General features: G+C 47.7%; 2 protein-coding genes across 65 annotated transcripts in view; one reads left to right on the top strand and one right to left on the bottom strand.

Moving 5' to 3' along the window:
* The window catches only part of Usp37 (ubiquitin specific peptidase 37), a 101647-nt gene extending 97476 nt beyond the window's left edge, over positions 1-4171 (bottom strand). For 9 of the 15 annotated variants that reach the window (XR_013044077.1, XR_013044081.1, XR_013044076.1 and 6 more), the window contains exon 1: positions 4072-4145. The gene's annotated coding sequence lies outside the window, so the exon portion shown is untranslated. Of the gene's footprint in view, positions 1-4071 lie in introns of all 15 variants that reach the window. The other 6 variants (XM_076550058.1, XM_076550062.1, XR_013044079.1 and 3 more) reach the window with 5 other exon arrangements.
* Plcd4 (phospholipase C delta 4) lies at positions 1213-27523 on the top strand. 50 transcript variants are annotated; one of them, XM_076550091.1, is made up of 19 exons: positions 1213-2054; positions 2685-2828; positions 6257-6312; positions 6443-6601; positions 7674-7902; positions 9694-9827; positions 11017-11248; positions 15542-15743; positions 17031-17175; positions 18212-18364; positions 21235-21423; positions 22842-22937; positions 23064-23220; positions 23761-23877; positions 24791-24963; positions 25644-25779; positions 26264-26413; positions 26492-26599; positions 27282-27518. In XM_076550091.1, exons 6-18 carry the CDS (start codon positions 9747-9749, stop codon positions 26596-26598), a joined length of 1938 nt encoding a protein of 645 aa, XP_076406206.1. In that variant the 5' UTR covers positions 1213-2054; positions 2685-2828; positions 6257-6312; positions 6443-6601; positions 7674-7902; positions 9694-9746; the 3' UTR covers position 26599; positions 27282-27518. The 50 variants fall into 50 exon arrangements, with proteins under 50 accessions (XP_076406206.1, XP_076406207.1, XP_076406205.1 ...); XM_076550071.1 differs by having other exon boundaries at positions 1265-2054; positions 26520-26599; XM_076550069.1 differs by having other exon boundaries at positions 1875-2054; positions 6438-6601; positions 9698-9827; positions 26520-26599.
* The last annotated feature ends 364 nt before the right edge of the window (positions 27524-27887 follow it).

Genomic DNA, 27887 nt, shown 5'->3' with positions numbered 1-27887 from the left:
TTTTGTTGCAAATACTCTTTCTACTCCCCAGGAACAGCTTCCCTTTTAATGTCTACCTTCCCTTTAGACTATGCTTTCCGCTACGAAAGCCTGTTCTCAAACGAGGAGAGTGGAGCGTGCCAGTTGTCCAAGCACTTGGGGGTGGAAGCAGGAGGTTCTGGAGTTCAAAGTCATCCCCAGCTACATATTAAGTTCAAGGACAGCCTTGACTACACTGCAATCAGTCCTGTCTTTAAAAAAGAAAGAGAGAGAGAGAGGAGAGAGAGAGAGAGAGGAGAGAGAGAGAGAGAGAGAGAGAGAGAGAGAGAGAGAGAGAGAGAGAGAGAGAGAGAGAGAAAGAAAAAAGAAATGAGAAGAAAAAAGATCAGGCTGGTGGTGGTACACACCTTTAATCCCAGCACTCGGGAGGCAGAGGCAGGTGGATCTCTGTGAGTTCAAGGCCGGCCTGGTCTACAAAGTGAGTTCCAGAATAGCCAGGGTTACAGAGAAACCCTGTCTCAAAAAATAAATAAGTAAATAAATAAAATAAAATAAATGGCAACAAACAAATCCCTCTGCTGTCAGTAAAATAAATAGATAGATAAGTAGTCAATTCACTATCTGGATAAATCAAGTAAAACTACTAAGGCTTCAGAAATTGCAAGCAGGCATAGTGATTCACATGTGCTTAGTCCTAGCTTTGGTGAAGGGTGAGATAAGAGATGAGGGAGGCCTACTTGAGGCCACAAGTTCAAGGCCAGCCCGAGCAACGTAAAGAGATTCCCATCTCACAAAAAAAAAAAGAAATTAATTGCAGAAGTTTAAATCTCTTTCATTGTAAAATATAATAGAAGCAATAGAGAACTACAAAAAGAAAATATATGACTTAGTGAGTTATTTTAAAATGAAGACCCTTGCTAGTAGCACTCGGAACTAAAAATGGACCTTGCCCAGCTATGCACCCTTTCTACCACAACTCATCCTAAAGTAATCGACATCCTGGCTTTTGTAGTCATTGCTTAGAAGGATTTTATTTTAATGGAACTTAAAATTTAGCTATAAATAACCACTAATGGCAGACTATTAGGCAGTTGAGAGGTATTTGAGGGAAGTATGAGAGGCAGCCAGAAATCCACACAATAAAAATCACGTCATCTCACAAAGCTAGTTCCCTCTGTGCCCAAAGACAGGGCTGAAAAAGAACCTCCTAGGAGTTCCATATGTGTGTCCTGTGCCCATAACTGCCTTAACTGTCACCCACTGGTTCAGAAAACCACATCTCACCGTCTCCCCAAGGCAAAGCAAAAGCTGCGGCAATGTGTGAGGGCGGGGGTTGTCTTCAGCGTGTCAATGCGCAGTCTAGAAACTTCCAGGACCTGAGTTTCTATTTGTGAAGCAGGGGGGCGTAATAACACCCTTTCCGGTTCCTTCTTCCTCAACTAATTTGGCTCCCTGTCCTCCATCTTGATTTCTGTGCCGGCTAGCTATTTATTTATCTTTGGAAGGAGCTTCCTCCTTTAGGAGTGGCCTTCCAGCTGCACTTGGCTGTTTTTTGTTTTGTTTAGCAACGTTGGAATTTATTAAGAGATGTTTTTAACATTGATTTCTAAGTACAAGACAGAAAGGTTTTCAGGAAGAAAGATACATAGGAACATGGATGTGGGCTTCCCTACAAGAGTCTCCTGATCTGAATGTCTTGCTTCACCTCGGTACCTTTGTTATGTGTGGCCGGGCCTGGTGGCTCTCGCCTGTGATCCCGTCACTCAGGACAATGAGGCAGAGAGTTGTGAGTTCAAGGCAAGCTGGGCTATATAGCAAGACTCCAATCTTAAAAATAAATAAATATCCTGGCATTGAATCAATGATCACGAGAGGAAAGGAGGCCGCTGAGGTGGGGGTCTGAGGATATAGCACAGTCTGTGATGCGCTCGCACAGTACACGTGAAAACCTGGGTTTCGTCCTTGTGACCACCTAACCTGGACATAGGGGTACATACCTGAATCTCAGCACTCAAGAGGTGGGGGCAGGAGGATGTGGAGCCCCAGGTCATCCCCAGCTACATATCAAGTTCAAGGTTAGTTTGGGCCATAAGAGACCCTGTTTAAAAAAAAAAAAAAAGCCTACACAAAGGAAACAAATAACTACCCATCATACATCTGAGCTGTTTAACAAGTGCACAGATACTGTCCCCTCAGTCTCTGATTTCTTCCCTTCCCCCCCCCCCCCCCCCCCCGTCTTGCTCTTTTCCTGGATTTTTACACACTTAGATTGATGGCCCTGCAAGGCAGGATGCAAAAACACAGGAGCAAGCTGGTGGAAAGAGACACCCTGGAAAGCAGCCAGCCTAAATGAGGGCAAAAACAGTGGTATTCCACACAGACACTGACCAGAATGAAAAGCAGTGATTCACAAAGCTGCAATACACAGGCCTTGGGTTTCACTTTGAGAGCCATTGCGGGATTGGGGTCAGTAAGGGGTAGGGGTAGGGGGGCATCAGGATAAAAGGCAGCCAGGCTCCTTCTCCCTGGAGATGTGATGCCTGTCAACCTCAATCCGTTCCCTTAATCCTTTTCTGCCACCCCACCCCCACGACTCCTCATGATGACCAGTGTCCTGGGCCTTTAAGAGGTAGCTAGGCTGGACTGAGGAGAGCGCTCACACCTCTCCCCACCCTGCTCCTTCTCCCTGGCTGTAACTCTGCCAGCTGCAGCAGTAAACTGCAGTCAAGGCGGTGGAAGCAGTCAAGTGCAAAGGAGAAAAAGGAGCCAGCCTGAGTCTTCTCAGTGGAGAGCTTTGCAGAGCTCCGGAGGCATCGCTCACAGACAACGGGATTCCTGTCTTTCCCACGGTAAGGGTCCTGGAGCTCTAACCAACCTCTACCCAAGCCTGCCTGCGTCCTAACTCAACCCTGCAGATGTGTACCTATCCTGAATAGGTTAAACTGGGCTCCTTTTTCCACCCTGAGGCTCCACTGGACTCCCTCCCTCCTCCTGTTTCTCTTCAGTTTATCCTCTGACTCAGTTTTGTTTGTGTGTTTGTTTGTTTTGGTTTTTCGAGACAGGGTTTCTCTGCGTAGCCCTGGCTGTCCTAGAACTTGTTCTGTAGAGCAGGCTGGCCTCGAACTCAGAGATCCGCCTCCCCGTGTCTCCCAAGTGCTGGGGTTAAAGGCTTGTGCTGCCACCACCGCCAGGCTTAACCACCTTTCTTCCTGGCTGTGTCAATCACCCTTTTATAGAGAAAACTCTTAGCTGTTCAGGGCCATGAGTGCTGGCTGGCCCTAGCCCCTTTTCAGAGGTGAGACCACCCTAATAGGAGAAGAGGTAGAATTAGAGCAGATACTCATCGATGAAGATGCATTAATGGACTGTTGAGGGTTAACAAATGAAAGTTGTCCAAAACCGATGCGGTATCGGAACTCCTTAGAGAGATCATTTGAAGACATTCTTGGAAAGAGTCAGGGTTTGAGTTTTGTTCCTTGCCTGCTTAATAAGCCAGAGCAAGGTCTTGGTATGCCAGCATGCTGTATGCCGTGGGATTTTAGACCGCTGACAGCCTCTTCATCTGTAATAGGGGAATTTAGGGCTTCCCAGACTTGCCTTTGTACCAGGAGTGCTTGTTAGGATGCCCACAAATATTCTCATCCTTCATCCTTAGAAATTTTGATCTGGCAAATTCTATGACACTCTTTTGAAGATATTGATCTAGGCTCAAGTCTGTAGAACCCCATCTGTAGGTGATATAAGCCACCTGGAGGTAGAGGACCAAACCTTGCTTGCTCTGTAATACTGGGCCACTAGTTCTAGGGAAGTTTGTGTCTGTATTACAGAGGTTATTATCGAATCCTCAAAGATTCCAAACAGATGTGTATGTGTTCATCTCTCTCTCCCTCTTTCTCTCTGAACCCTCAAACATCTTACATAGTCAAGGATGACCTTGAACCCCTGATCCTTCGGCTTCTCCCTCCCAAGTGCTACGAGTCCCATTGTGCCTGGCTGACCCAGTCTCTCTTACTTTGAGATTTACTCCTCTGGGTCCTTGCCAGTGTCCCCTCTCCCAAATCCTTTGTCGCCCCCCCCCGCCCCCCACTGCACCTGCATCCGTTGTAACCAGCCTTCCTTTCGGCCACCAGCAGAAACACGGAGCCCTAGAACATGTAGGTTCCAACACATTCTTTGGGCACTTTGTTTCGTCAGTCTCCTAGGATACAGGGGAAAGTGAGGCTGAGAGGAGGGGCATGTTCCCGAGCGTTCAAACCAAAGTGCCCTCTCTCCTGGACTATAGACTCAAAATCCATAAAGGGGCTGAGACTCAGAGCCATTGGGGATTAGTGGAGATAAGGGGTGGGGGAATGGCAGGAAAAGGTGATGGGGAAAAAGGATGAGGAGAAGGAAAAGAAGCGAACATAAAAAGCATGACGAGTGAACAGAGAGGCTTGTGAGAGAGAAAAGAGTGAGCTAGGAAGAAAGGAAATGAAAGAGGTTAGGCATGGGATGGGGAAGGAAGAAAAGAAACTTGTTTGGTGGGAATTAGGGGGCTCGGAAGATGATGGAGAGGAGAGAGAGAGCATCAGTGTCCCTCACTGATTCCTGGCCTTCCTTCAAGCTGCCTGCTGGAGGAGGCCCTTTCTAAGGGAAGAGCTGGTGAGCTCGGCCCCGGGTGTAGATAGACCTGCGTTCTATTGCAGTCCTGTCACTAAATGACTCTGGTGGGCCTGCTTGCTCTTCAGTCTCCTCCGTGAAGCTCAGTTCTCGGATGCTGTGGCTTCCTGGGGTGCTGCTGGCATTCTCTTGACCATATGTCACATAATTACAAGTTAAAACCATTGCCCTGGAATGGGGACAGGTTAGATGGGGGGAAGGGACGGGGAATGGCAAAGTGGTTTTCCAAGGCTGGTTTGGGAAATTGTCCTGGCTCCTGGGCTCTGTTCTCAGGCTTCCCATGTTCCAGGACATGTAAAGCTCCTGGACACAGGAACAGAGAAGGTAATTCTGTCTTCTTCCAAGCCCAAGACCCACTACAGAGTCCTGTGCCCACAAGGTGGAAGCTGAAATTTAGAGGGGACTGAAGGCGAGATTTCGGCCCGGGATAGGCTTCAAGCTCAGGTCACCCTCACCCTACTGTGCTCTGAACACCTATGGAACTTAACAGTGACACATTACTGTCTCCTCTAGTCTTCATTCAGCAGTTTGAAGCTGTGTGACGATTCCAAACAGTGCATCCACACCTAGGAAAGGAGGTGCTTTCTGCCTCTGAAGGCACATGTTCAGTCCCTTCTTCCATTTAGAGGGCTCTTTTCTCAGCCAGGAGCACATACTCAGCCTCGGCCAATAAAACTTTCTTCCTGAACCTGCTACAGCTGTTTCTCCCCCAAAAGACTGTTCCCCCTCTTTTGCCCCTCGCTCCTCTACCCCTTTAGAGAGCCCTCTCCAGGTCTTTAAGTCAGGGAAGTGGTATTTTCAGTGACTCTTACACTCTCCTTAGAGTCACTTACTGCCGGGTGTGGTGGCGCACGCCTTTGACCCCAGCACTCGGGAGGCAGAGGCAGGCGGATCTCTGTGAGTTCGAGGCCAGCCTGCTCTACAGAGTGAATTCTGGAATAGCCAGGGCTACACAGAGAAACGCTTGTCTTGAAAAACAACAACAACAACAAAATGTTGAATGTGATGCTGTCTGTAGTGGCTCACATCTGTGATCCTAGCACTCCGTAGGTGGGAACAAGAACATCAGGAGTTCAAGGCCAGTCTTGGCTACATGAGACTCTGCTCAAAGAAAGAAAGAAAACAGATTCTGCCCCAGCTCTTTAGCAATTTGACACAGTGTACATGAGAGTGTAGACAGGGCTCCAGGAAGAAAAAGGCTGGAATGGTCCTACCTGGAGGAGAGACAGCTACGGTGTAGACAGAGTCTAGGCTCTGATAAGTGTTGGCTGCAAGACGGTAGACCCTAATAATGAGGACATGGGGAAGGAGCAAGGTGTGGGGCAATGTTACCTCCTGAGTGTAGGTAGCAAGAGAGTGTTTGGAACATACCCTGCTTTAGCCGTCCCTGGAGAGAGCCATGGAAACTAGCTAACGAAGATAGATCTCTGCATCTTAGTTTAAATTCTAATCTGTGCATGAACTGAGACAGTTAAGGCTCAGAGTCAGCAAACTCAGAAGTGCCCAAAGCTACAGACTAGATAAAGTACCTGATGCATGCCACTCAGGAAGCCCTGCGTTTCCTTCTCTTGTTCTCTTAAACTCACCCAAAGCCCTCTGCTCCCCCTCGTTCCTTTAGGGGACTCTGGCACCAGCTGGTGGAGCAGTGGGTGATGGCATCTCAGATTCAAGACCGTGAGTACCCCTGCAGGGGAAGAGGGCTGCGGGGGAAAGCCCGGGGAATAAAGGAGGTTAGACCCTGGTTACGGAGCTCCTCTGGGCCCTCCAGCCTCCCCACGACAAGTCCCCGCTCTTCCTAGCTCAGGACTGACCACTGATCAGGACCTGCTGCTGATGCAAGAAGGCACCACGATGCGCAAGGTGAGGACCAAAACCTGGAAGAAGCTAAGATTCTTCAGACTTCAGAATGACGGCATGACAGTCTGGCATGCACGGCAGGCCGACGGCATAGCCAAGCCCACTTGTGAGTGACCGTGATGGCTATGGGTGGGTATATGGGCGGACAGGTCTCTGAGGGATCCAGAAGTTGGAGGGCAGGGGAGGGACCAGGATCCTGTAAGAGTGGTCTCTTGTGCAGGCCCACTTAGGTGGCCGTATACAAGACGACAAGGCAGCCTTTGCCTTTGTAAGACTATAATGAGGATTAATTTAGTCATTTTAGAAAAGCCTTGGCACAGGATGAGTCTCCATAAATAAGAGGTTATTTATCATGGTCTCTATGACTGTGATCTGTCTGGATTAAAACTGGCTCTGCCACTTTCTTGGTGAGTAGCTTTGGACAAACTACTTAACTGAACTGAGGTTTCTCATCTGCAAAATGGGGTTAACCTGCACCTACCTGTAAATTGTAGAGACTGATGAGTTAATGTGTGAAACACCTAGCATGAGATCTGAAACCTGGACGGATTTCCCAAATGTTAGACATTACAATACTTCAGAGCATAAAATGCATCCCCAGAGCAACAATGTTCATTCTGTTGGCCAAGTTCTTTACAATACATTTAAACACTTGATCACAGAATAAACAGAGTCTGCTTTAGAGACATAAGCCGTACTCATGAACCACACTACCCCTAGCTGAGGTAGGGAATGGAAGAATTTCTCTGGCTCCCTTCTCTGTAACTTGAAAGTGGAGACCCACAAGCCTGAAACACAGGCATACACTATATACTCTTTTGGTGTATCTATTGTACAGACGTATTTGTCATCCCCACTAGTTGTCCTGTGAGAACCATTGGGACCTTCCATGAACGGGGCCCGTCCGCTCCTTAAGATGTGGACACTGAGGGGTTAAGCTTGGGTCTCCACACTGCCAGCGGGTGGCTGGGAGTCAGGGCTTGCCAGGTCTAGCGGGACCTCCTTGCAGGCCGGCTCATGTGAACTCCTGAACCGCTGGGACTCCATCACCCTGCCCAGTGTCCTGTGGGATTCAGCCTACAGACGCTCAGGTTCCTTCTCCCTGTGTCTTCCTGGAGACAGGAGTTCTGCTCACCATTCCCTGTCCTCGGCGCACTCACCTGTCTCTTCTCTGGCAGTTTCCATCTCTGATGTGGAGACGATCCGGAAGGGCCATGATTCCGAGCTGCTGCGCTATCTGGTAGACGAGTTCCCCCTGGAGCAAGGCTTCACCATTGTCTTCCACGGCCGCCGCCCGAACCTGGACCTAGTGGCCAACAGTGTTGAAGAGGCCCAGATATGGATGCGAGGGCTCCAGCTGTTGGTGGATCTTGTGGCCAGCATGAACTACCAGGAGCAACTGGACCAGTATCAGCCAGATGGAGTTAGGGTGTGGCTGGGTTACTGAAGGGGCCGGATGCTACAGAACCAGGTGGGGAGGGTGCAGAAATAGAAAAGGCAAATGATCCAGGTGGCGTGGAGAGACACGGAGGCCAGAACAGAGCTGGGGAACCTGAAGGGGAAATGGAGGTTTGCCCGCTAGAGTCCAGGAATGAGAACCGGAACCCAGGCTAGGAGGAAGGGCCAGTGAGAGGAGGAAGAAGAGCAAGCAAGCGCTGCTCCTATGAACCAAACAGGCATCCCAGTAGCGTTCACTGCCCAGGTGTGGGAAGCAACTCCTAGAGGGTGCAGTGGCGTAGACTCACTTAACGATTCCTAGATTGGAGTCAGCGAGATGATTCCACCAGTGAAGGTGCTTGCCACCAAGCGCTGACAACCTGAATTCAATCCCTGGAGCCCACTTGGTGGGAGAACTGACTCCCCCCAACACACAGTAGCTTGCAGACCCTCCAGTTAAGTGTAAAAGAAGTTCCTAGACTGTACATTACTTCATGCATGTTCACATTCATTCAGCACCAATCAGCCAGACTCTCCACCATTACGCCTAACTTTAGGGACATCAAGATTAACGAGGCCACATATAATACTTTACTTAGTGGAGAGAACCAATTTGTGTAAATAATTTAAGTGCCAAATTAGAGGAATACTTGATTCTACCTAAGAGTGTTCTGATGCTGGGCAGTGGTGATGCACGCCTTTAATCCCTGCACCCAGGAGGCAGAGCCAGGCGGATCTCTGTGAGTTCGAGGCCAGCCTGGTCTACAGAGCGAGATCCGGGACAGGCACCAAAACTACACAGAGAAACCCTGTCTTGAAAAACAAAGACAAAAACAAACAAACAAACAAACAAATGAGTGTTCTGAGAAAGTGCCAGAGAAGAAATAGCATGTGAATTGGGTCCTTAAATTTTGGGCTAGAGTAGGCTGGGCAGTGGTGGTGCACACCTTTAATCCCAGTACTTGGGAGGCAAAGGCAGGCCGATCTCAGTGAGTTCGAGGCCAGCCTGGTCTACAAAGTGAGTTCCAGGACAACCAGGACTGTTACACAGAGAAGCCCTGTCTCAAAACCCCGCCCCCCCCATTTTTTTTTTTTTTTTTTGACTGGAAATGTTGCTCTGTTGGTAGAATGCTTGCCTAGCATGCAAGAAGCCCTTGGTTCGATCCCAACACTGCATAAACTGGGCATGGTAATGCATGCCTGTAATCCCAGTACCCAAGAGGCAGAAGCTGGAGGATCAGAAGGTCAAAGTCACCCTTGGCTACACGACAAGTTTGAGGCTAGCCTTGACTACAGGTAACGTTATCAAAGAAAGAAAGAAAAGTCGTATAAATTAACCTGAAGAAAGAGGATGGCAAAAGCACTCCTGTCTGGGAGGACAGCATGAATAAAGGTGTGGGGGGAGGAGACGGGAGGCAGCAGGCCCGAGATGGTGTTCAGGGGGGCTGCTGAGGCCGGCGGAGGTGCCAAGACAGACACATTGAGAAGGCTGGGCTGGGCCTGGTGATCCGGCAGGGTAAGGGCATCTTAACGACTAGGTCAGAATTTAAGTCGCTTTCTGTAGACAGTAGAGAGGTGGCTCCCTTCAGGCACCTGAGCCATACAATGATGACAAGATAGATTTATGTTCAGGGGAGAATATTCTAGAAGCTATGTAGAGGATGGGCTGGCTTGGGAGGGAGACTGGCAACAGAGACAGGAGCGGTGTCAGCGGGTGAACACACGCCACCGCACATACGGTGCTTTTGCCTTGACTCGGAGCTGGATGGGTGAGGGAATGGTTCCAACGAGGAGACAGAAACCAGGACGGCAGGATGAGTTTCCAAGAAGCGCGACGGCTGCTGCTTCTGATGAATGTGGAAATGGATCAAGAATATGCCCTCAGTCTTTTTCAGGTGGGTTCGCTGGGGAGGGCTTGCAGGAGCCAGCCAGACCACGTCTTCACTCGGCAGCATTTATTTGTTGAATCCTTACCGTGTGCTCCAGTACCACTCCAGTGGGGCTGGTGTAGGGAATGGTTCTGGCCCCTCAGTCTTGTTGGGAGGATGACTCATAATCCCTACAAAAAAGAAAATAACAACGTGTTATTATATTGGAGCCGAGTGGTGGCGCACGCCTTCAGTCCCAGCACTTGGGAGGCAGAGGTAGGTGAGGTGGATCTTTGTAAATTCAAGGGCAGCCTGGTCTACATAGTGAGTTCCAGGACAGCCAGGGCTACACAGAGAGTCCCTATCTCAAAAATAAATAAATAAATAAATAAGCGGGGCGGTGGTGGCGCACGCCTTTAATCCCAGCACTTGGGAGGCAGAGGCAGGTGGATCTTTGTGAGTTCGAGGCCAGCCTGGTCTACAGAGTGAGTTCCAGGAAAGGCGCAAAGCTACACAGAGAAACCCTGTCTCAAAGAGAAAAAAATAAATAAATAAAACAAAAGACCCATATGTCATTATGTTGGACCTTCCTGTTCACAGCCAGAGTGTCACAGGTGCCCACTACAACATTCCATCTGCAATGTGACTAAAGGGAAGGGGGCAGATTCTGGCTAGTTGTTTGTTTGTTTTGAGCTGGGATCAAATGTAGCCCAAACTGACCTCAAACTCACTATGTAGTTGAGGACGACCTCGAACTCCTGACCCTAAATTGGGATTAAAGGCACACATAACATTGCTTCCATTTACAGACCCTCTGAGAGATATAATCTTTTGTGTTAAAAATTTTTCCTCTAGCAAGTGATAGGGCTAAAACTTTGCCTTTTATTTCTTGGAGTGACTTCCATGCCTATGAAATGTCAGGAATTCTGAGAGAGTTTTATACACATGTGCTAAGATGCCCCTTACAGGGCTTGGGAGGATGAATGTTAGTAGAGTACTTGCCAAGTAAGAACAGGACTCAAGTTCTACCCTGGCATCTGTATAAAAGGTGTGTGTGCGTGTGCGTGTGCGTGTGCGTGTGTGTTTTAGGGGGTACCCCTAGTGCTAGGGAGAGAGAGAGAGATTCCTGAAGCTTGATGGCCATACAACCCTACAGGACCAAAGATCATACCCTTTCCCACTGTTTGTCCATTCCCGGCTAACTCTTCTCTTGAAGGAAGCAGATGTGTCCCATTCTGATACCCTGGAAGGAGAAGAATTTGTACAGTTCTATAAGGCACTGATTAAGCGTACTGAGATTGAGCAACTATTCGAGCACTTTTCGTCCGACGGACAGAAGCTGACCCTGCTGGAGTTTGTGGATTTCCTTAGAGAGGAACAGAAAGAAAAAGACCACGCCCCTGACCTTGCTCTGAAATTCATTGCCCGCTACGAGCCTTCAGAGAGTGGTAAGGACAACTGGGTGTAATAGATGCTAGACATAGGGAATGGGGAGGGACTAAAAAAACAAAGACCCAGAGACAAGAGTCTTCTCCTAATGTAGGGAAGGCTGAGTCCACCCCTCCTCTGGCCTCCTTTCCAATCATCTCACTGAACCATGTCAGCGGTCAGATAAGACAGAAATAGATTTTCATCTCTTAGGAGGAGGAGAGTCCCTTCCCTGTGCTCACATTTCACATCCTTTACCTTCGGGGAATCCTTCGCCATACCAACTTTGTCCTCGTGGAAGAAAAAAACACTTGGTCTCTCACGCTTGCCTCCTCCCATGATGATTCTTCTGCCCCAAGTTCCACGGTCACTGTTCTGTTCAATGGTGGTTAGATTCCTGATCATTCCTGGACATTCTCTAAGGTCATCTGAGTCCTTTAGCCCCTGAATCAGGAATCCAGTCAGCGTAGGCATGAGGCAGTGATGAGGCCATGTGTCCGGCATTTGACAAGTACAGGTAAAATATGCCCCCTTTATCATTAAACTCTCCTCTGCTTTGCCCTTTAATGGACTCATTTCCACCCCTCTGTCCCCTTCAGAGTGTGAGAAGTTTATATCAACAGTGAATTATTTACAAAGCACATCCACATTCTTCACTTAATTTAGTCCTCACTGCAACTTTGTAAAATGGAAAATCATCAATCCATTGGGATTTCACTGAGTACCCCACGCTGTGCTAACATCTCTACACTCTTGTCTTGTCTTAGCCTTCCTGATAAAATGGGCTCTCTTATTAAGACCGTTTTAGAAATAGAAAAACAGGGGTTTTCAAATCTTCAAATATCAAATGGGGAGCTGGAGGGGTAGCCCAAGAGGTAAGCGTGCTCACTGCACAAGCGACCTGAGTTCAGATCCCAGCCCCCATGTAAAAGGCCAGACATGGTTAGAGGTGTGCCTGTGCCCTCAGTGCTGTGGATGGAGGGCAGAGAAGGGGGTTACCTGGGTTTGCTAGCTGTCAGCCCAGTTTCAGGTCCAGTGAGAGACCCTATCTCAATGGTACAGGGGCACTAGACTTTCTTCTCTGGCTTCTACACACACACTTATACACATATGCACTTACACCACACTCATACACAGACAAAATAAAATAAAAATAAGAGAGATTAAATAACTTTCTGGAAGCCAGGAGCGAATGAGAATGGAACTGGAATCCAAACCCAGCTCATCCCTCAAGTAGTGTCTCTCATGAAATAAAGTAGGATGATTGGGATGGACAGGTGATCCAGATTTGCTGAACCTCGACTTTCACCCCCCACTCATTCATTCATTCACCCCCTCAGCAAGTTCCTTTTTTGTTTGTTTTTCGAGACAGGGTTTCTCTGTATAGCCCTGGCTGTCCTGGGACTTGCTTTGTAGACCAGGCTGGCCTTGAACTTGACAGATCCGCCTGTCTCTCCTTCCCTGAGTACTGGGATTAAAAGCATGTGCCATCACCACCCGGAGAGGAATTCTTTTTTTTTTTTTTTTTTTGGAGCTGAGGATTGAACCCAGGGCGCTCTACCACTGAGCTAAATCCCCAACCCCGGAGAGGAATTCTTATTGAGTATAATGTGTCAGGACCTATGTCAAGCACCATAGAGACAAGGATGCCTAAGCCAGACAAAAGAACACTGCCCTCCTAGAACTCAGAGTCAAACAATGTGTTAGAGTTATCAGTGATTCCTGATTTGTGGATGTACTCAGAGAAGAGTAGGAACTCTAAAGCAATAATTTTGGAAAACAACATCTTTTCTTAAATTTGAAATAAGATCTCAAGCTGAGTGTGAAGGCACATGTCTTTTTTAATCTCAGCACTTGGGAGGCACTGGCAGGTGGATCTCTGAGTTCAAGGCCAGTCTGATCAACACAGTAAGTTCCAGGACAGCCAGGGTTACAAAGTGAAACACTGTCTCAAAAAAACAACAAAAACAAGCATATACAGCCATGCTAGTCAGGAAACAATAGTAAAGAAGTCTGAAGAAAAAAAATGGGATCCTCTGTTCCAGAGCAGGATCAATTCCATCAATCCCGTCTGTCGCGGCTTGAATGTGTCCCCTAACGTACACATGTCAGGAACTGAATCCCAGTGCATCGTGTTGGGAAGTGAGGCCTTCAACTGAAACCTCCTCCCCAAATTCCTGCCATTCCTCACTCTATGATGTATCAAACCTGGATCTAGGAAGCTGGTCATGAGCATCCCCTTGTCCTACCTTCCAAACCAAGCCTCTCTGCAGCTTAATCACCCTCAGTGAGACTTCACAGCCCAGCAGTGCAAGGCATGGCCCTGACATCTGGCTGCTTGGGTTCAAATCCCAGCTCCTTCACGTAAAACAGCCGTGTGACTTAGGGTAAGCTATCTAAACCTGTCACAGGAGCTGTGTTACAATACTGACCTCACTGTGTTAGTGAGCTGCAGTACCTAATGTCCTTGTATGGAGTAAGTGCCCAATAACTGCCAGTCCCTGTTGTTACTGTATGAAGTCCATACTGAGAATAGTGAGGGCCGTAGAAGGAATCAGAGGGCCATTTCCTCAGAGTATATATATATCCTTAGACTATATATATAAGGAGATGCTGACAAATGTCCCCCCAAACACCACATGTCATAGCATAGGTCATATGGCTGCACAGCCCAGAGAAGACAGCACAGGCCCTTTGGCCAGGTTACTGATAACTTTTCTAGCTATATCCTTAGGCCTTAGATCTGGATTCTGTGCTGTCTTTTATAATAACTGTGAGCTCCAAGAACTATGTACATTTAAAGGGACCCAAATCAACTAAAATTACAAAATGACTTCCTCAGGCACACAAGCCCTATTTCAAGGTTCAGAGATACATGTATCTAGGGGCTGCTCTGTCCTACAATGCAGAATAGAGCATTCTCATGGTTGTGTACCATTCTTTTGGATAACACTGGACTAGAATGTTCAGTCTGTTAGTTTTTTAAGACATGACCTCATGCCGGGTGGTGGTAGCACACGCCTTTAATTCCAGCACTCAGGAGGCAGAGCCAGGAGGATCTCTGTGAGTTGGAGGCCAGCCTGGTCTACAGAGCGAGATCCAGGACAGACAGACAGACAGACAGACAGACAGACAGACACACACACACACACACACACACACACACACACACACACACACACACACACAAGCTATGGCCAAAGCTAGCATTGAACCCAAAGTCAAGATACCATGACCTCCACCTCACAAGTGATGTGATTATAGGTGTGTACCACCATCTGCCAAAATTATTTTTTTTTTTTACTAATAGAAATAGAATCTATTTAAAAAAGACAAACACTCAGAAGAATTAAGGTGGGGACTGGCAATGTGACTCAGTGGGCAAGGTGCTTGCTGCCAAGCCTGATGACCTGAGTTTGAGCCTGTGAACCCACGTAGTGGAAGGAGAGAGCCAATTCTTGCCAGTTGTCCCCTGACCTTGACAAATGTGCCATAACACACATACACATACACAAAATAAACAAACAATATATATATATATATATATATATATATATATAGAGAGAGAGAGAGAGAGAGAGAGAGCATGAGAGCATGAGAGCATGCAAGTGAGGACAAGAGAGCACGTACCAGGAATTGTGGCACATTCATTTAATCTAAGCACATAGGATGCAGAAGAATCTCTGTGTGATTGATTTTTGTTTTGTTTTGTTTCCAAGACAGGATCTCACTATGTAACTCTGACTATCCTGAAACTCACTATGTAGACCAGGCTAGCCTAAAACTCGGAGATCCTCCTACCTCTTTCTCCTAAGTGCTGAAATTAAAGGTGTGTGCCATCACCCCTGCATCTCTGTGCGTTTGAGGCAAGCCTAGACCACATAGAGAGTTCCAGGCCAGCTAGGGCTACATAGTGAGATCGTGTTTTTACAAAAGGAAGGAAGGGAGGGAGGGAGGGAGGGAGGGAGGGAGGGAGGGAGAGAGAGGGGGGGAGGGAGGGAGGAAGGAAGGAAGGAAGGGAGAGAGAGAGAGAGAGAGAGAGAGAGAGAGAGAGAGAGAAAGAAAGAAAGAAAGAAAGAAAGAAAGAAAGAAAGAAAGAAAGAAAGAAAGAAAGAAAGAAAGAAAGAAAGAAAGAAAATGGGCTAGGTAGCTGGGAAAGGTCTGTTCTCAGTGGCAAGTACAAGATGTGGCAAACTGGGCATCTGCAGCCTGGGTAGGTGTCTGCCGGGAGAGGACTAGCGAAGAGGCTTATGGGTGTGCCGGGTCTCTCACTCAGAGCTTCTCGCTTTTGTGGCCCCCACTCCACACTCTAGGCAGATTGCTGCATGTGCTGAGCAAGGATGGCTTCCTCAGCTACCTCTGCTCGAAGGATGGAAACATCTTCAACCAAAAGTGCCTCCCTGTCTACCAGGACATGACTAAGCCCCTGAATCATTACTACATCAACTCCTCCCATAACACCTACCTGCTGAGGGACCAGCTCTGCGGCCAGAGCAGCGTGGAGGGATACATACGGTACAGTGGGGGTTCGAGGGGGCCAGCTCATGAGATGGGCTATCTGTGGGAAACTAAGGGGCAGATAACAGGGCCTGAAACAGAGAGCTTAGGAACCTCAGATTCCTGGATGCCTGAGAGACTTGGAGAACATCTTAGCTATTAGCAGAATGGTAATGAAATCCTACAGATAAACGGAATTCTTCTCTGTCACAAGCTAGGAAATGCTGAGAATTCAGGGGTCCTCATGTTTATTTTGAGCTAGTAGTACATGGAATGCTTTAAAGCAGTGGTTCTCAACCTTCCTAATGCTGCGACACTTTAATACAGTTCCTCATGTTGTGGTGACTCCCAACCATAACATTATTTTCGTTGCTACTTTATAACTGTAATTTTGCTACTGCTATGAATAGCAATATAAAATTTTTTGGAGATAGAAGTTTGCCAAAGGGGTCAAGGCCCACAAGTTGAGAACCACTGCTCTAAATGCAAGGCAGTGGGATGTAGAGTTAAAAACAAACAAACAAACCAAAAACATAGGCTCCAGAGTCAGTCCACTATGGGTCAAATTCTAGTTCTCTTGGTGTTCTGGGGGCTAATTAACCTCTCTCTCTCTCTCTCTCTCTCTCTCTCTCTCTCTCTCTCTCTCTCTCTCTCTCTCTCTGAAATAGAGATAACCACACTGCCCATTCTGTCAGGTTCTTGTGAAGACTAAAGGGCGCATGCTATGAGTCAGTAGCTGAGAAGTGGTGGTTGCCATTGTTGTGACTGATCGAGACAAGACTGAATAGTCAGAACAGCATTGCAGCATTGGCAAATGACCGACAGGGTAGCTTGAAGGAAACAAGGAATTGTAGCTCAGTGGTAAAGCATATGTATGAGTTGAATCCTACTGGAGAGAGAGGCACATGCCTGCAATTCCAGCCTAAACAAAAGTTCTAAGTTCCAGGCTGTCTGACAAAAGACCCTGTTTCAAACATCAATGGGGGGGGCGGGCGTGGATTTACTAGACATTTGAATGACCCAGGTGCTATATTGGGATATACATCCAGAGTAGTGGAAATATTGTGAGGCAATGTGTGTAACGGCTTGCTAGGGAGGATGATGAGCTGGGGCTAGGTGAAGATAGATGCGAGTTGCAGTCACGGCCCAGTGGACTGAGATGCCTCCCAGGAGAGGTTTTACTTGAAGTGGTCTGGATAGGCAAGTGCTAGTGGTCATTGTTCCTTCCAGAGCAGGGAGAGGTTCTCTCCTCAGGTAGATCACACCTTGACCTCTCCTGCCTCCGGGGGCTTGGGGTTCTTGCAGGGCCCTGAAGCGGGGGTGCCGCTGTGTGGAGGTGGATGTATGGGATGGACCTGGCGGGGAGCCCATTGTTTACCACGGACATACCCTGACCTCGCGGATCCTGTTCAAGGATGTCGTGTCGACACTAGCGCAATATGCCTTCCAGGTAGTTGGGAACAACACTGAAAAAGGCAAGAAGGAGGAATGGAGAGACGGCTCAGAGGTTAAGAGCACTGGCTGCTCTTCCAGAGGTCCTGAGTTCAATTCCCAGCAACCACATGGTGGCGCACAACCATCTGTAATGAGATCTGGTTCCTTCTTCTGGCCTGCAGTTATATATGCTGTATACATAATAAATAAATAAATCTAAAAAAAAATGTTTAAAAAAAAAGGCAAGAAGGTCTGAAGGAGAGGAGACTGGCTGACTGGCTTGGTCTGCTGAGGGTGGCAGGGCAAGGGGTGTGATATAGACAAAAGAAGGCTTTATTGTTCTGTTTCATTTTTTTTTAATTATTTTATTTTTCAAGACAGTATTTTACTGTGTAGCCCCGACTGTCTTGGAACTCACTTTGTAGACCAGGCTGGCCTCGAACTCATAGAGATCTGCTTGCCTCTGCCTCCAGAGGCTTGGATTAAAGGCGTTCGCCACCGCCGCCCAGCCAATAAAAGAAGGTTTTTTTTTTGTTGTTGTTTTTTTTTTAAGCTCTAAAGCATCAGACAAATATTAGAGGATTACTATGATTAAGTGTTGGGTATGTTACTAGTAAATAGTATTCATACAGGTAATCACTAGTGACTAGTAACTACTTCTAAATATTTCTGTTACCTGTATAGGAGAGGTTGGGTAGGGAAACAGACAGTGGTGAGTTGGGCTGGGGGACAATAGGAATCTAGATATGAGAGTGTCATGTGAGCTCCTAACCAGGGGAATAGCCTGTCATCTACACTGAGACAGAAAACTCACAAGACCTCAGGAGGACTTGGATCCGATTTGGTATTGTTACAAGATTTGAGGTCTCAAGAGTGACCCTTAGATGTGGATATGTCCCAAGGAGTGGGCCTGAGATCTATCAAGTTCTCACAGAGCCTTATGATGGGGTTAGGGAGGTTTAGCCATCAGTATACTCATTAGAGTTCGTAAGTGGGGCCTAGGAACACGGGATTTTAGAATTCTGAATGCATCACCCTCTTCCCTCTGCCAGTCAACAGACTACCCTCTCATCTTGTCTCTGGAGAATCACTGTACCTGGGAGCAGCAGCGGACCTTGGCACAACACCTGACTGAGATCTTGGGAGAGCAGCTGCTGAGCACCACCATAGACGGACTGCTGATGGATACGCTGCCCTCGCCAGAGGTAGGGAGCCCGTGGCCCAGCCAGGCCTTACCGTGGCTTTCACAATCCCTCACTATGGCTCCCTCTTCCATAGTCCTCTTGTCCTGTTCTATCTTCAGAAGAACCATCTTGCTTTTTAATATACCTATAGATGAGCTTTCGTTTTGTTTTGAGACAAGACCTCATGCAGCCAAGGCTGGCTTTGAACTCCTAACCCTTCTTTCTTCTTCAACCCCCAAGTCCTGGGATTACAGGCACGCACTACCGTGCCTGGTTTCTGTGGTTCGAGGGATCAAGCCCAGGGCATTGTGCATGCTAGGAAAACATTGTACTATAAGCTCCATCCCTAGCCCGTAATAGTTTTTGATAGTTCATAGTTCATACAGACTTTACAAGCAATATAGAGACAGGGGAATTCTCCCCCATTATGATCCCAGACACTTCCACAGCGGTATATAATGAATAGATTTTTAAAAATATTTTATTCATTCGTTCGTTTGTTTTGAGGCAGAAGGGGGCGGTGGTGCACGTGCCATGGCAAACACGAGTGTGGAGGCCAATGGGAGTTGGATCTCTCCGTCTCCCACGTAGGTCCGGGAGCTCAAACTCACGTTGCCAGGCTTTCGGCAAGTGCCTCCCCTCGCTGAGCCATCTTGCTGGCCCCAGTGGATTTATTTCCACTATTCCCTGAACTTCACTCATGCTAAGCACATGCTGTCCTACCAGCCACTTTCGGCTGCCGCCACCAGCACGTCCTCCTCTTCCTCTTCCTCCTCCCCCTCCTTCTTGAGACAGGTTCTCGTGAAGCCCCGGCTGGTCTCAGAATTGTGATATGTAGCCGAGGATGACCTTTCCTTGAACCGCTGTTCCTCCTGCCTGCCAAGTACCAGCATTACAGGCATGTGCCATGACAGTCCACTTATGATACGGTGGAGCTCAAACCCACAGCTTCGTACATGCTGAGGGAGCACTCTGCCACATTTTCAGCACCATCAATACATTTTTAAGCTTAAACAAAGATATATATATATATATATATACACACACACACACATTTATATTAGAATCTATCTATATACATATTCATATTAGAAAAACTGAGTGGGGTTACTGTCCATATTTTCTTATTTCATATCATAAATATATTTTCATGAATATCTTTCCCTCTTTTTTGTTTTTTGTTTGTTTTTGTTTTTTTTTTTTTTTTTTTTTTTTGAGACAGGGTTTCTTTGTGTAGCCTTGATGGTCCTGGAACCAATTGTGTAGACCAGGCTGGCCTCAAGCTCAGAGACCTGCCTGCCTCTGCCTCTCAAGGGCTGGGATTAAAGGTGTGTGCTACCATTACCCAGCCGGTATAAGAACTTTTTTCTTTTCCTCTTTTTTTTTTTTTTTTTGGTTAAGGACCGAACCCAGGGTCTTGCGCTTGCTAGGCAAGCACTCTACCACTGAGCTAAATCCCCAACCCCATCGTTTCCTCTCAATAGCTCTTCAGTGTGCTGTTTTATGTTTTATGTGTAGGGTTCTAATTTATTCAGTTACACATTTAGGAGACAATTAGGTTGTCCATTTCCATCTTGTCCATGCACTTGGTCTATTTATTCTTTCTTTGAATTTCTGAGTTAAAGCATTTGTATTCTAGATACACTGGTGGTGGTATTGTGGTATACACAACTGCCAGCCAAAGAGTTTACATTTTAGCCAGAGGTGGTGATTCCCAAACTCAGGAGGTGGAAGCAGAGGGGTCAGGAGTTCAAGGCCAGTCTCTAGTACATTGTGAACAGGGAGTCAGCCTGTGCTACATGAGACTCTTTCTCAACACACACACACACACACACACAGAGAGAGAGAGAGAGAGAGAGAGAGAGAGAGAGAGAGAGAGAGATTGCATTTTGACAATTTTGATTATTTTTGCCGAGTTGCTCTCCAGAAAAAAATACCAAATTATACTCTGAGCAACAGAACAGAATAACTGCAAGCAACTCCATAGTGAGATGATTCATAATGGCAAACATTGGAAAGAAGGGCTTGTTTTGTTGTTGCTCTGAGGGTTTTTTGTTGGTGTTGGTGTTGGTGTTTTTTTTTTTTTTTTTTCGAAACAGGGTTTCTCTGTGTAGCTTTGTTCCTTTCCTCAAACTTGCTTTGGAGATCAGGCTGGCCCGGAACTCACAGAAATCCGCCTGCCTCTGCCTCCCAAATGCTGGGATTAAAGGCGTGCGCCACCACTGCCCAGCGCTCTGAGTTTTTTGAGTGCTGGGATTACAGCATGCTTGACACGTCTTAGTATCTAGTCCTGCCTGCCTCCTTTCAGAGTGCTGGAAATACAGGCTTGAGCCACCTACTCCCAATTCATATCCTTTCTAAAGGCTCTTCCATGATAAGACTTCAAAAAACAGTTCACCACCGGGGCTGGAGAGATGACTCAGAGGTTAAGAGCACTGACTGCTCTTCCAGAGGTCCTGAGTTCAATTCCCAGCAACCACATGGTGGCTCACAACCATCTGTAATGAGATCTGGTGCCCTCTTCTGGCCTGCAGTCATACATGCTGTATACATAATAAATAAATAAATCTAAAAAAAAAAAAAAAAGACTTCAAAAAACATTCTCTCTCTTCATACTCCTATGTGCTTTATATATGCCAACCTTTAACCTAAGGGAGTTTTCAGTGTGTAAAATGTGAGTGAGGACCTAATGATTGTTTTTCATATGGATAGAAACATTGTAAGTTTGTTTGAGAATAAGTGACTCGATACCATATGTACTGAGGAATCAAACCCTCTGGAAATCTTCTGGTGACCCACTCTCTTCTGCCTTTGAGATGATGAGACGTCCGCTATCTTCAGGAGGGGCTTGAGCAGACAAGTAGACAGGTCTCTTTATTTTTGTTCCCTAGCAGCTTCGAGGGAAGATCTTGGTGAAAGGAAGGAAGTTAAGAACAATTGAGGAGGTTGAGGTTGAGGAAGAAGAGGAAGAACTAGACAAAGATGACAGGTCAGAGCTGGATCCAGACCCCTACCCTGTGTTGGACACTGAGGTTCAGCCCGAGTCCCAGGAGCTGGCCTCTGGAAACAAGGACAGTAAGGTGAGTCAGGACTCGTTATTTTGTAATGACATTTGGTCAGCATGCATCACAAGGTGAGGGCCAGTTTCTGAAGAGTCTAGATCCAGCCAGGGTGGAGAGCCAAGAAGAAAAATGGTCTTTCTTCTCAATGAAAGAGGCCTAAGAGTGCATCTCCAGCATCACTATGCATTATCCCATCTCCAGCATCACTATGCATTATCCCATCTCCAGCATCACTATGCATTATCCCATCTCCAGCATCACTATGCATTATCCCATCTCCAGCATCACTATGCATTATCCCATCTCCAGCATCACTATGCATTATCCCATCTCCAGCATCACTATACATTACACATGGCCATCTACACATCTATTGCAATGGGTTTCCAACTTCTTGAATCATGAAATCTTGGACAAAGCTTCTTATTCAAAATGGATAAATATCAAACCATTCTAGTTGAAGCCCTCACCTGACTCTTTCCTGGGTCTAAGTGACATGGGGTGGGTGGTTCAGGCCTGATGGGTACGTAGTAAGTTCAAGAAAGAAGACAAGGAAGGCAGGAGATGAAGGAGCTAAGTAACTCTGGATACAACTTTGTCCTTCACAAAGTCCTTAAAGGCAAATCTGAAGGCTGCTGGTCTCTCCCTCTGTCTCTGTCTCTGTCTCTGTCTCTCTCTGTGTAGCTATGTTATTGGCTGAATAAGAAGTTACTGGACCACTGATAGCTATGACCTCAGTCTCAGCTATAATGGGATAAGTTAGAGAAAGTGTTTTGGAAAGGATGCAGTTTGAGGAGGAACCAGAAGTATCCAGATATAGGGAGGCCAAGTGAGAAAATGTACCATTGATGGGACCACAGAGAGCCAGGTGTGAAGTCTGCATTTCTGTCCCTTGTGTGCTTACATGGCTTACTCAGATGATTTTATTATTATCCTGTGCTGAAGCCATGGTGTTTAAACCTGTTGTCATTTTTAGGGATGGAAATCAGGAGATAAATCCAAAGAAAATGCTCTGGGGTCCTCACATCCTTACAGGTGTGGATTTGGGGACCACCGGCATACTTTGACATAATCTGACTGTGTTCATGTACTTTCTGTTTGGTTGTTTTTTGAGACAGTCTTGATATGTATCCCTGGGTGACCTGAAACTCATTATCTAGACCAAGCTAGGCTCAAACTCAGAGATCCACCTGCTTCTGTCTCTTGAGTGCTGGGATTAAAGGCGTGTACCATCATGCAAGGATCATGTATACATTTTGACCAAAGGTTACTGTTCATTTGTTTTTAAGAGAGGTAAGGTGACTCATGCCTCTCTGTTTAAAAATAATAAAGACTGGTTACCCAAGGTGTAGCATAGAGAGGGCCTTCCAATCCCAGAACTGAAACTGATCTGAGCAGTACATGCAGACTGCCTTTATTCCCATCCTCACCCCCAGGTTTTGACGTGTCCGATGGCTTGTCTGCTTATCTGTGGTCAAATTTTGGTCCACGATCCTAGTTCCATTCCTGTGTCCCTTTTCTTGTCCAACCAGGTGAGGCAGGAGGGAGAAAACAGTGGGGAGGCTCTGGGCAGAGGCTTTCGGTTGGATGGCCACGAGCTTCTTCTCTCCAGATCACCCCAAACTCAGTCCCATCTTCCTGTCCACTTTCTCCTCCAGGATTGCACGACCATCTTGTGCCCAGACCTGTCTGCCCTGGTTGTCTACTTGAGGACTGTTCCCTTCTGCAGCTTCACTCATTCCAAAGAAAATTACCACATCTGCGATATTTCATCCTTCTCTGAGAGCAAGGCCAAGAGCCTTATCAAGGAGGCAGGTCAGGAGAGAAGTGGGACGGGGTAGCTTCAGGCCTGGCAGGCAGGCAGGTGAGTCCCAAGAAACAGAACAAGGGAGCATCAGAGAGATGAAGGAGTTGAGAAACTTCTTAGAGCAGGCAAGGAGAAAAGTGGTTTTGTTTGAAAGATAAACTCCCAGAGCCCAGTCTGACCTCAAACTTGCTCTGTAATTGAGGATCGCCTTGAACTTCTGATCCTCTTGGCTCTGCCTCCCAAGTTCTAGGATTGCCCCGTACACCACCATTTCCAGTTTGTGCGGTGCTGGGGTGCAAATCCAGGGTTTTATGCCTGCTAGGCAAGCGCTTGACTAAGTTACATTCCCAACCCATGAAGGAAAAGGTTTGTGAATAGTGGGCACAAGGCTCTAGGGAGGAGAAAATTGGGGGGGAGGTGGTCACCTTTCTGGAGCCAGCCTCAGATTTCAAGAGTGAAGTAAGTAGCAAGGATCCTTGGGCCCGGGGAATTGGGAGGACCTACCTCAGGGACAGAACTTCCATCTCCTTCCCTGTCCCTTTTTACAGGCAACGAGTTTGTACAGCACAATGCCAGGCAGTTATGCCGTGTGTACCCCAGCCGTCTGAGGACAGACTCATCCAACTTCCACCCCCAGGAACTCTGGAATGCAGGCTGCCAGATGGGTGAGGAGGCAGCAGAGACAGGGAGGACTGGAGTGGAGGGTCAGCTGATGGGAGGTAAATTCCCTAGTGGAAATAGGGCTGGGGAATGTTTTAAGAGTGCTAGGGTAAGAAAGGTTGAGAAATGGTGCTCTCTACTGGAGTGCTCCCAGCAGGCACTGATTGAGGATCATGCTCTGCTCTCTGGCCTAAGCTGGGTTCCAACTGTCTTCCTTCCTCAGTCTTCCAAGTGTGTGACCCAGCTCCAGCAGGCATCCTTACCCCGTAATGCTGTCTTCTTCTTTTCCTTCCTTCCTTCCTTCCTTCCTTCCTTCCTTCCTTCCTTCCTTCCTTCCTTCCTTCCTTCCTTCTTTCTTTCTTTCTTTTTTTCTTTGAGACAGGGTTTCTTTGTGTAGCTTTGTGCCTGTCCTGGAACTCGCTTTGGAGACCAGGCTGGCCTCAAACTCACAGAGATCCACCTGCCTCTGCCTCCCGAGTGCTGGGATTAAAGGCGTGCGCCACCACCGCCCTGCTCCCGTAATGCTGTCTTCTAATTCCCCCAAAAGAGGGGCTAGAAGGCCAAGGAGGATATATGTGCATGCATGTAATACACATATGCCTAGGTGTTTATGTATGTATAAAAGAGGTGTGTGTGTGTGTGTGTGTGTGTGTGTGAGAGAGAGAGAGAGAGAGAGAGAGAGAGAGAGAGAGAGAGAGAAAGAGTGGGGAGGGGAAGAGAGGGAGAAAGGAGGAGCGAGGAAGGGGGAAGGGAGAAATAGGGTCTGTAGCCCTGGTTGGCCTAGAACTTGCTGTGGAGACTAGGATGATGTTGAAGTTATAGGAGTCCTCCTGCCTCTGCCTCTTGAGTGCTGAGTTTACATGTACCATCACACCCAGTTCCCAAGGTGACCTTTCCTTTCTTTCCTGGGATTCTCAGTGGCGATGAATATGCAGACTGCAGGGAGTGCCATGGACATCTGTGACGGCTTCTTCCGCCAGAATGGTGGCTCCGGCTATGTGCTGAAGCCAGATTTCCTGTGTGATATCCAGAGCACCTTCAATCCTGAGAAGCCCGCCAGTCCTTACAAGGCCAAGACCCTCTTAGTCCAGGTATGACAGAAACTGTTGGGAAGAACCTGGAAGAGCTGGAATAGAAGTGTGCGTGAGAAAAGAGAGAGAGAGAGAGAGAGAGAGACAGACAGACAGACAGACAGACAGACAGCGTGTGGTGCTGGCTCAACGTGACAGGACGGTAATTGGTTGGAAATTCTCTGCCAGGAGTGGTCGCTCACACCTTTAATCCCAGGCCAGAGCTACACAGCGAGACAGTCTCAAATCATTGAATAAATAACCATATGAAATAATTTCTTTCCAAAGAGGGAGGACAGCCTGATTCAGTTGCAGCCTCTGGAGCCAACTGCCTAGTGTCCAATCACTTTTTAGTTGTGCATCATTAGTCAAGTTGTCACTGCAGGAAACTCACCTGCAAGACAGGGGTAATGCTACACAATTCACAGGGTTGTGAGGACTGTCTGTCAAAAGTGCTTACCACCCCTGGGGCACAGGAAGTACTAGAGAAAAGGCTGTCATCATTGGTGTGCCTGCTTCCAAGCCTTCGGATCCATTTCAAATTTCAGGTTGGAAACTAGAATACACCATCTCATCTGCAGGATTAGTTCTGCAATCTATGGAGCTATAGGGCAAGCCCTGTTTTTCTCCAGGGCGTGAGGCTGGGGGAGGGAGGGCTGGCCTGAGCAGGGACTCATGAAGTTCTAGTACCCTGGTTGCAGGTGATCAGTGGTCAACGGCTCCCCAAAGTGGACGACACCAAAGAGAGGTCCGTTGTGGATCCCCTGGTGAAAGTGGAGCTCTTTGGTGTTCCTGAAGACACCAGGCAGCAAGAGACCGACTATGTGGACAACAATGGTGAGAGGCGGGCCACGGGACGTGGAGGGCCAGACCGCCAATCGCTTTCTATGCTGTCCTCCAGCTGGTGCGGTCCGTGTCTCTGTGCACCCCCACGGGAGGCAAAGTGACACGGTCTAGGAAATCCTGGACCTCCTTTATAGACCTGTGAACTGGGAAAACTCCTTACGCCTTTTAGTGTGCGTACCACCTCTATGTGCCCACAGAGGCCAAGCGGCGTCAGATTCCCTGTACTGGGTTATAGGCAGCTGTGATCCATCAGACGTGGGTTCTTGGAACTGAACTCAGGTCCCCTGGAAAAGGAGCAAGTGCTATTAGCTTCTGGCAGGGCCGTTTCTCTAGCCCCTGCCTCTGCGTGTTACAGCAGTCCTCACGTGTAAATTGCTGACTGGAAATCTAGATTAAATGAGAATTCTGGGAAAGCAACTAAGTATGGCCTAATGACGATGGTCAGTGTGTTCCTTTATTCCCCTCTCCACTTCAGGTATTAATCCCTACTGGGGGCAGACATTCTGTTTCCGGGTCCATGTGCCTGAACTTGCTATACTGCGTTTTGTGGTAAAGGACTATAACTGGAAATCCCGGAATAGCTTTATTGGTCAATACACCCTGCCCTGGACCTGCGTGAAGCAAGGTAAGGCAGTCCTTGGACTCCTGGCCAACATCCCAGCTCTGGCTCCTGTCCTCATGAAGATCTCCTGCCCATTTCTAGGTTACCGACACATATCCTTGCTCTCCAGAGATGGCACTAGCCTCCACCCAGCTTCCATCTTTGTGTACATCTGCATGCGGGAAGACCTGGAGATGGATGAATCCTGAGGTGGGTATTCCATAGCAAGAGTAGATTCATAGGCGGGCTTTAGATGTCGAGGCACAAAATTGCCTCCCCCCTAAGATAGGGTCTCACTCTGTAGCTCTGGCTGTCCTGGAACTCACTATTGTAGCAGACTGGCCTCCAGAGTGCTGAGATTAAAGGCATGAGCTACTATGCCCAGTATACCTTGCCCTTTTTTTTTTTATTATTATTATTTATTGTGTATAGTGTTCTGCCTGCCAGAAGAGGGCTCCAGATCTCATTACAAATAGTTGTGAGCCACTATGTAGTTGCTGGGAATTGAACTCAGGACCTCTGGAAGAACAGCCAGTGCTCTTAACCGCTGAGTAATCTCTCCAGCCCTACCTTGCCCTTCTTAAACAAATCTATGACTTGATCTTTTTATGTGCATTGGTAGTTTTTGCAATAGGCATCTGGTCTACTGGAACTGGAGTTACAGACAGTTGTAAGCTGCCATGTGGGTGCTGGGATTTGAACCCATTTCCTCTGGAAGAGCCGTCAGTGCTCTTAGCCGCAGAGCTCTCTCTCCAGTCCCCTAGGAGCTGATCTTTCATCTAGTCTTTCCTGTTGTGCGCCCTGTGCTGGGGTTCCCTCCTTATTCTTGCCCTAGGCTTGCTTAGTCCCATCCTCAGATCTTCTGTTAATCTCTCCCATCATCTCTGACTAGAAACACAGGGAGGGACTCGAAGCAGAGAAATCTACAGAAGCATTATCCCCTCCAACCTACAAGTCCCTCAAAATCCAGAGCCAACGAAAGGATCAATCACGGATCAAGGCTCCCGGGCAAAGGTTGGGGAAGGATGCCTGACCCCAGAACGACGATTGTCTAGAGAACAATGCACAGCCCTGAGTCTCCACTGGACTGCTGCTCCTTAGCTGGTCTAAATAGAGCTTCTCTGTCCAATCTGGCTCCCGTATGGTCTGTCATTATGAGGCAAGGAGGAGATGTAAGGGGTGGTGGGGGGCAGCATTTGAGTCGTCAGGTGGATGTACGGGCCGTCACTGTTGGGCAAGAAGGGGAAGTGTGTGTGTGTGTGTGTGTGTGTGTGTGTGTGTGTGTGTGTGTGTGTAAGCATGCAGAGAAACAAGGCTTCCAAGGGCTCTCCTCCATGTGCTGCAGAAAGGGCACAGGAGAGAGGCGCACAGGGATGGGGCAAAGGGACAGGGTGTGTGGCCTTCCCAGTCGGGCCTTTACACTGCCCAGATGCCTGTACTCCTTGATGTGGCTGCCGGGCCAGTCTTCTGACTGATTAATGCTGCTTCTGGGAGGAAG

Source organism: Peromyscus maniculatus, chromosome 13, assembly GCF_049852395.1.
Source record: "Peromyscus maniculatus bairdii isolate BWxNUB_F1_BW_parent chromosome 13, HU_Pman_BW_mat_3.1, whole genome shotgun sequence".
Taxonomy (NCBI): domain Eukaryota; kingdom Metazoa; phylum Chordata; class Mammalia; order Rodentia; family Cricetidae; genus Peromyscus; species Peromyscus maniculatus.
Note: the sequence above shows the minus strand (reverse complement) of the source record. Positions and strands in the feature narration are given on the sequence as shown.

Excerpts from the sequence above, each read along its gene's own strand:
- Plcd4 (XM_042260105.2), top strand. Across the intron at positions 7,903-9,697 it reads TACCAGGAGCAACTGGACCA|ATGGGTGAGGGAATGGTTCC; the intron begins GTATCAGCCAGA and ends ACTCGGAGCTGG. Across the intron at positions 25,780-26,263 it reads CGACTATGTGGACAACAATG|GTATTAATCCCTACTGGGGG; the intron begins GTGAGAGGCGGG and ends TCTCCACTTCAG.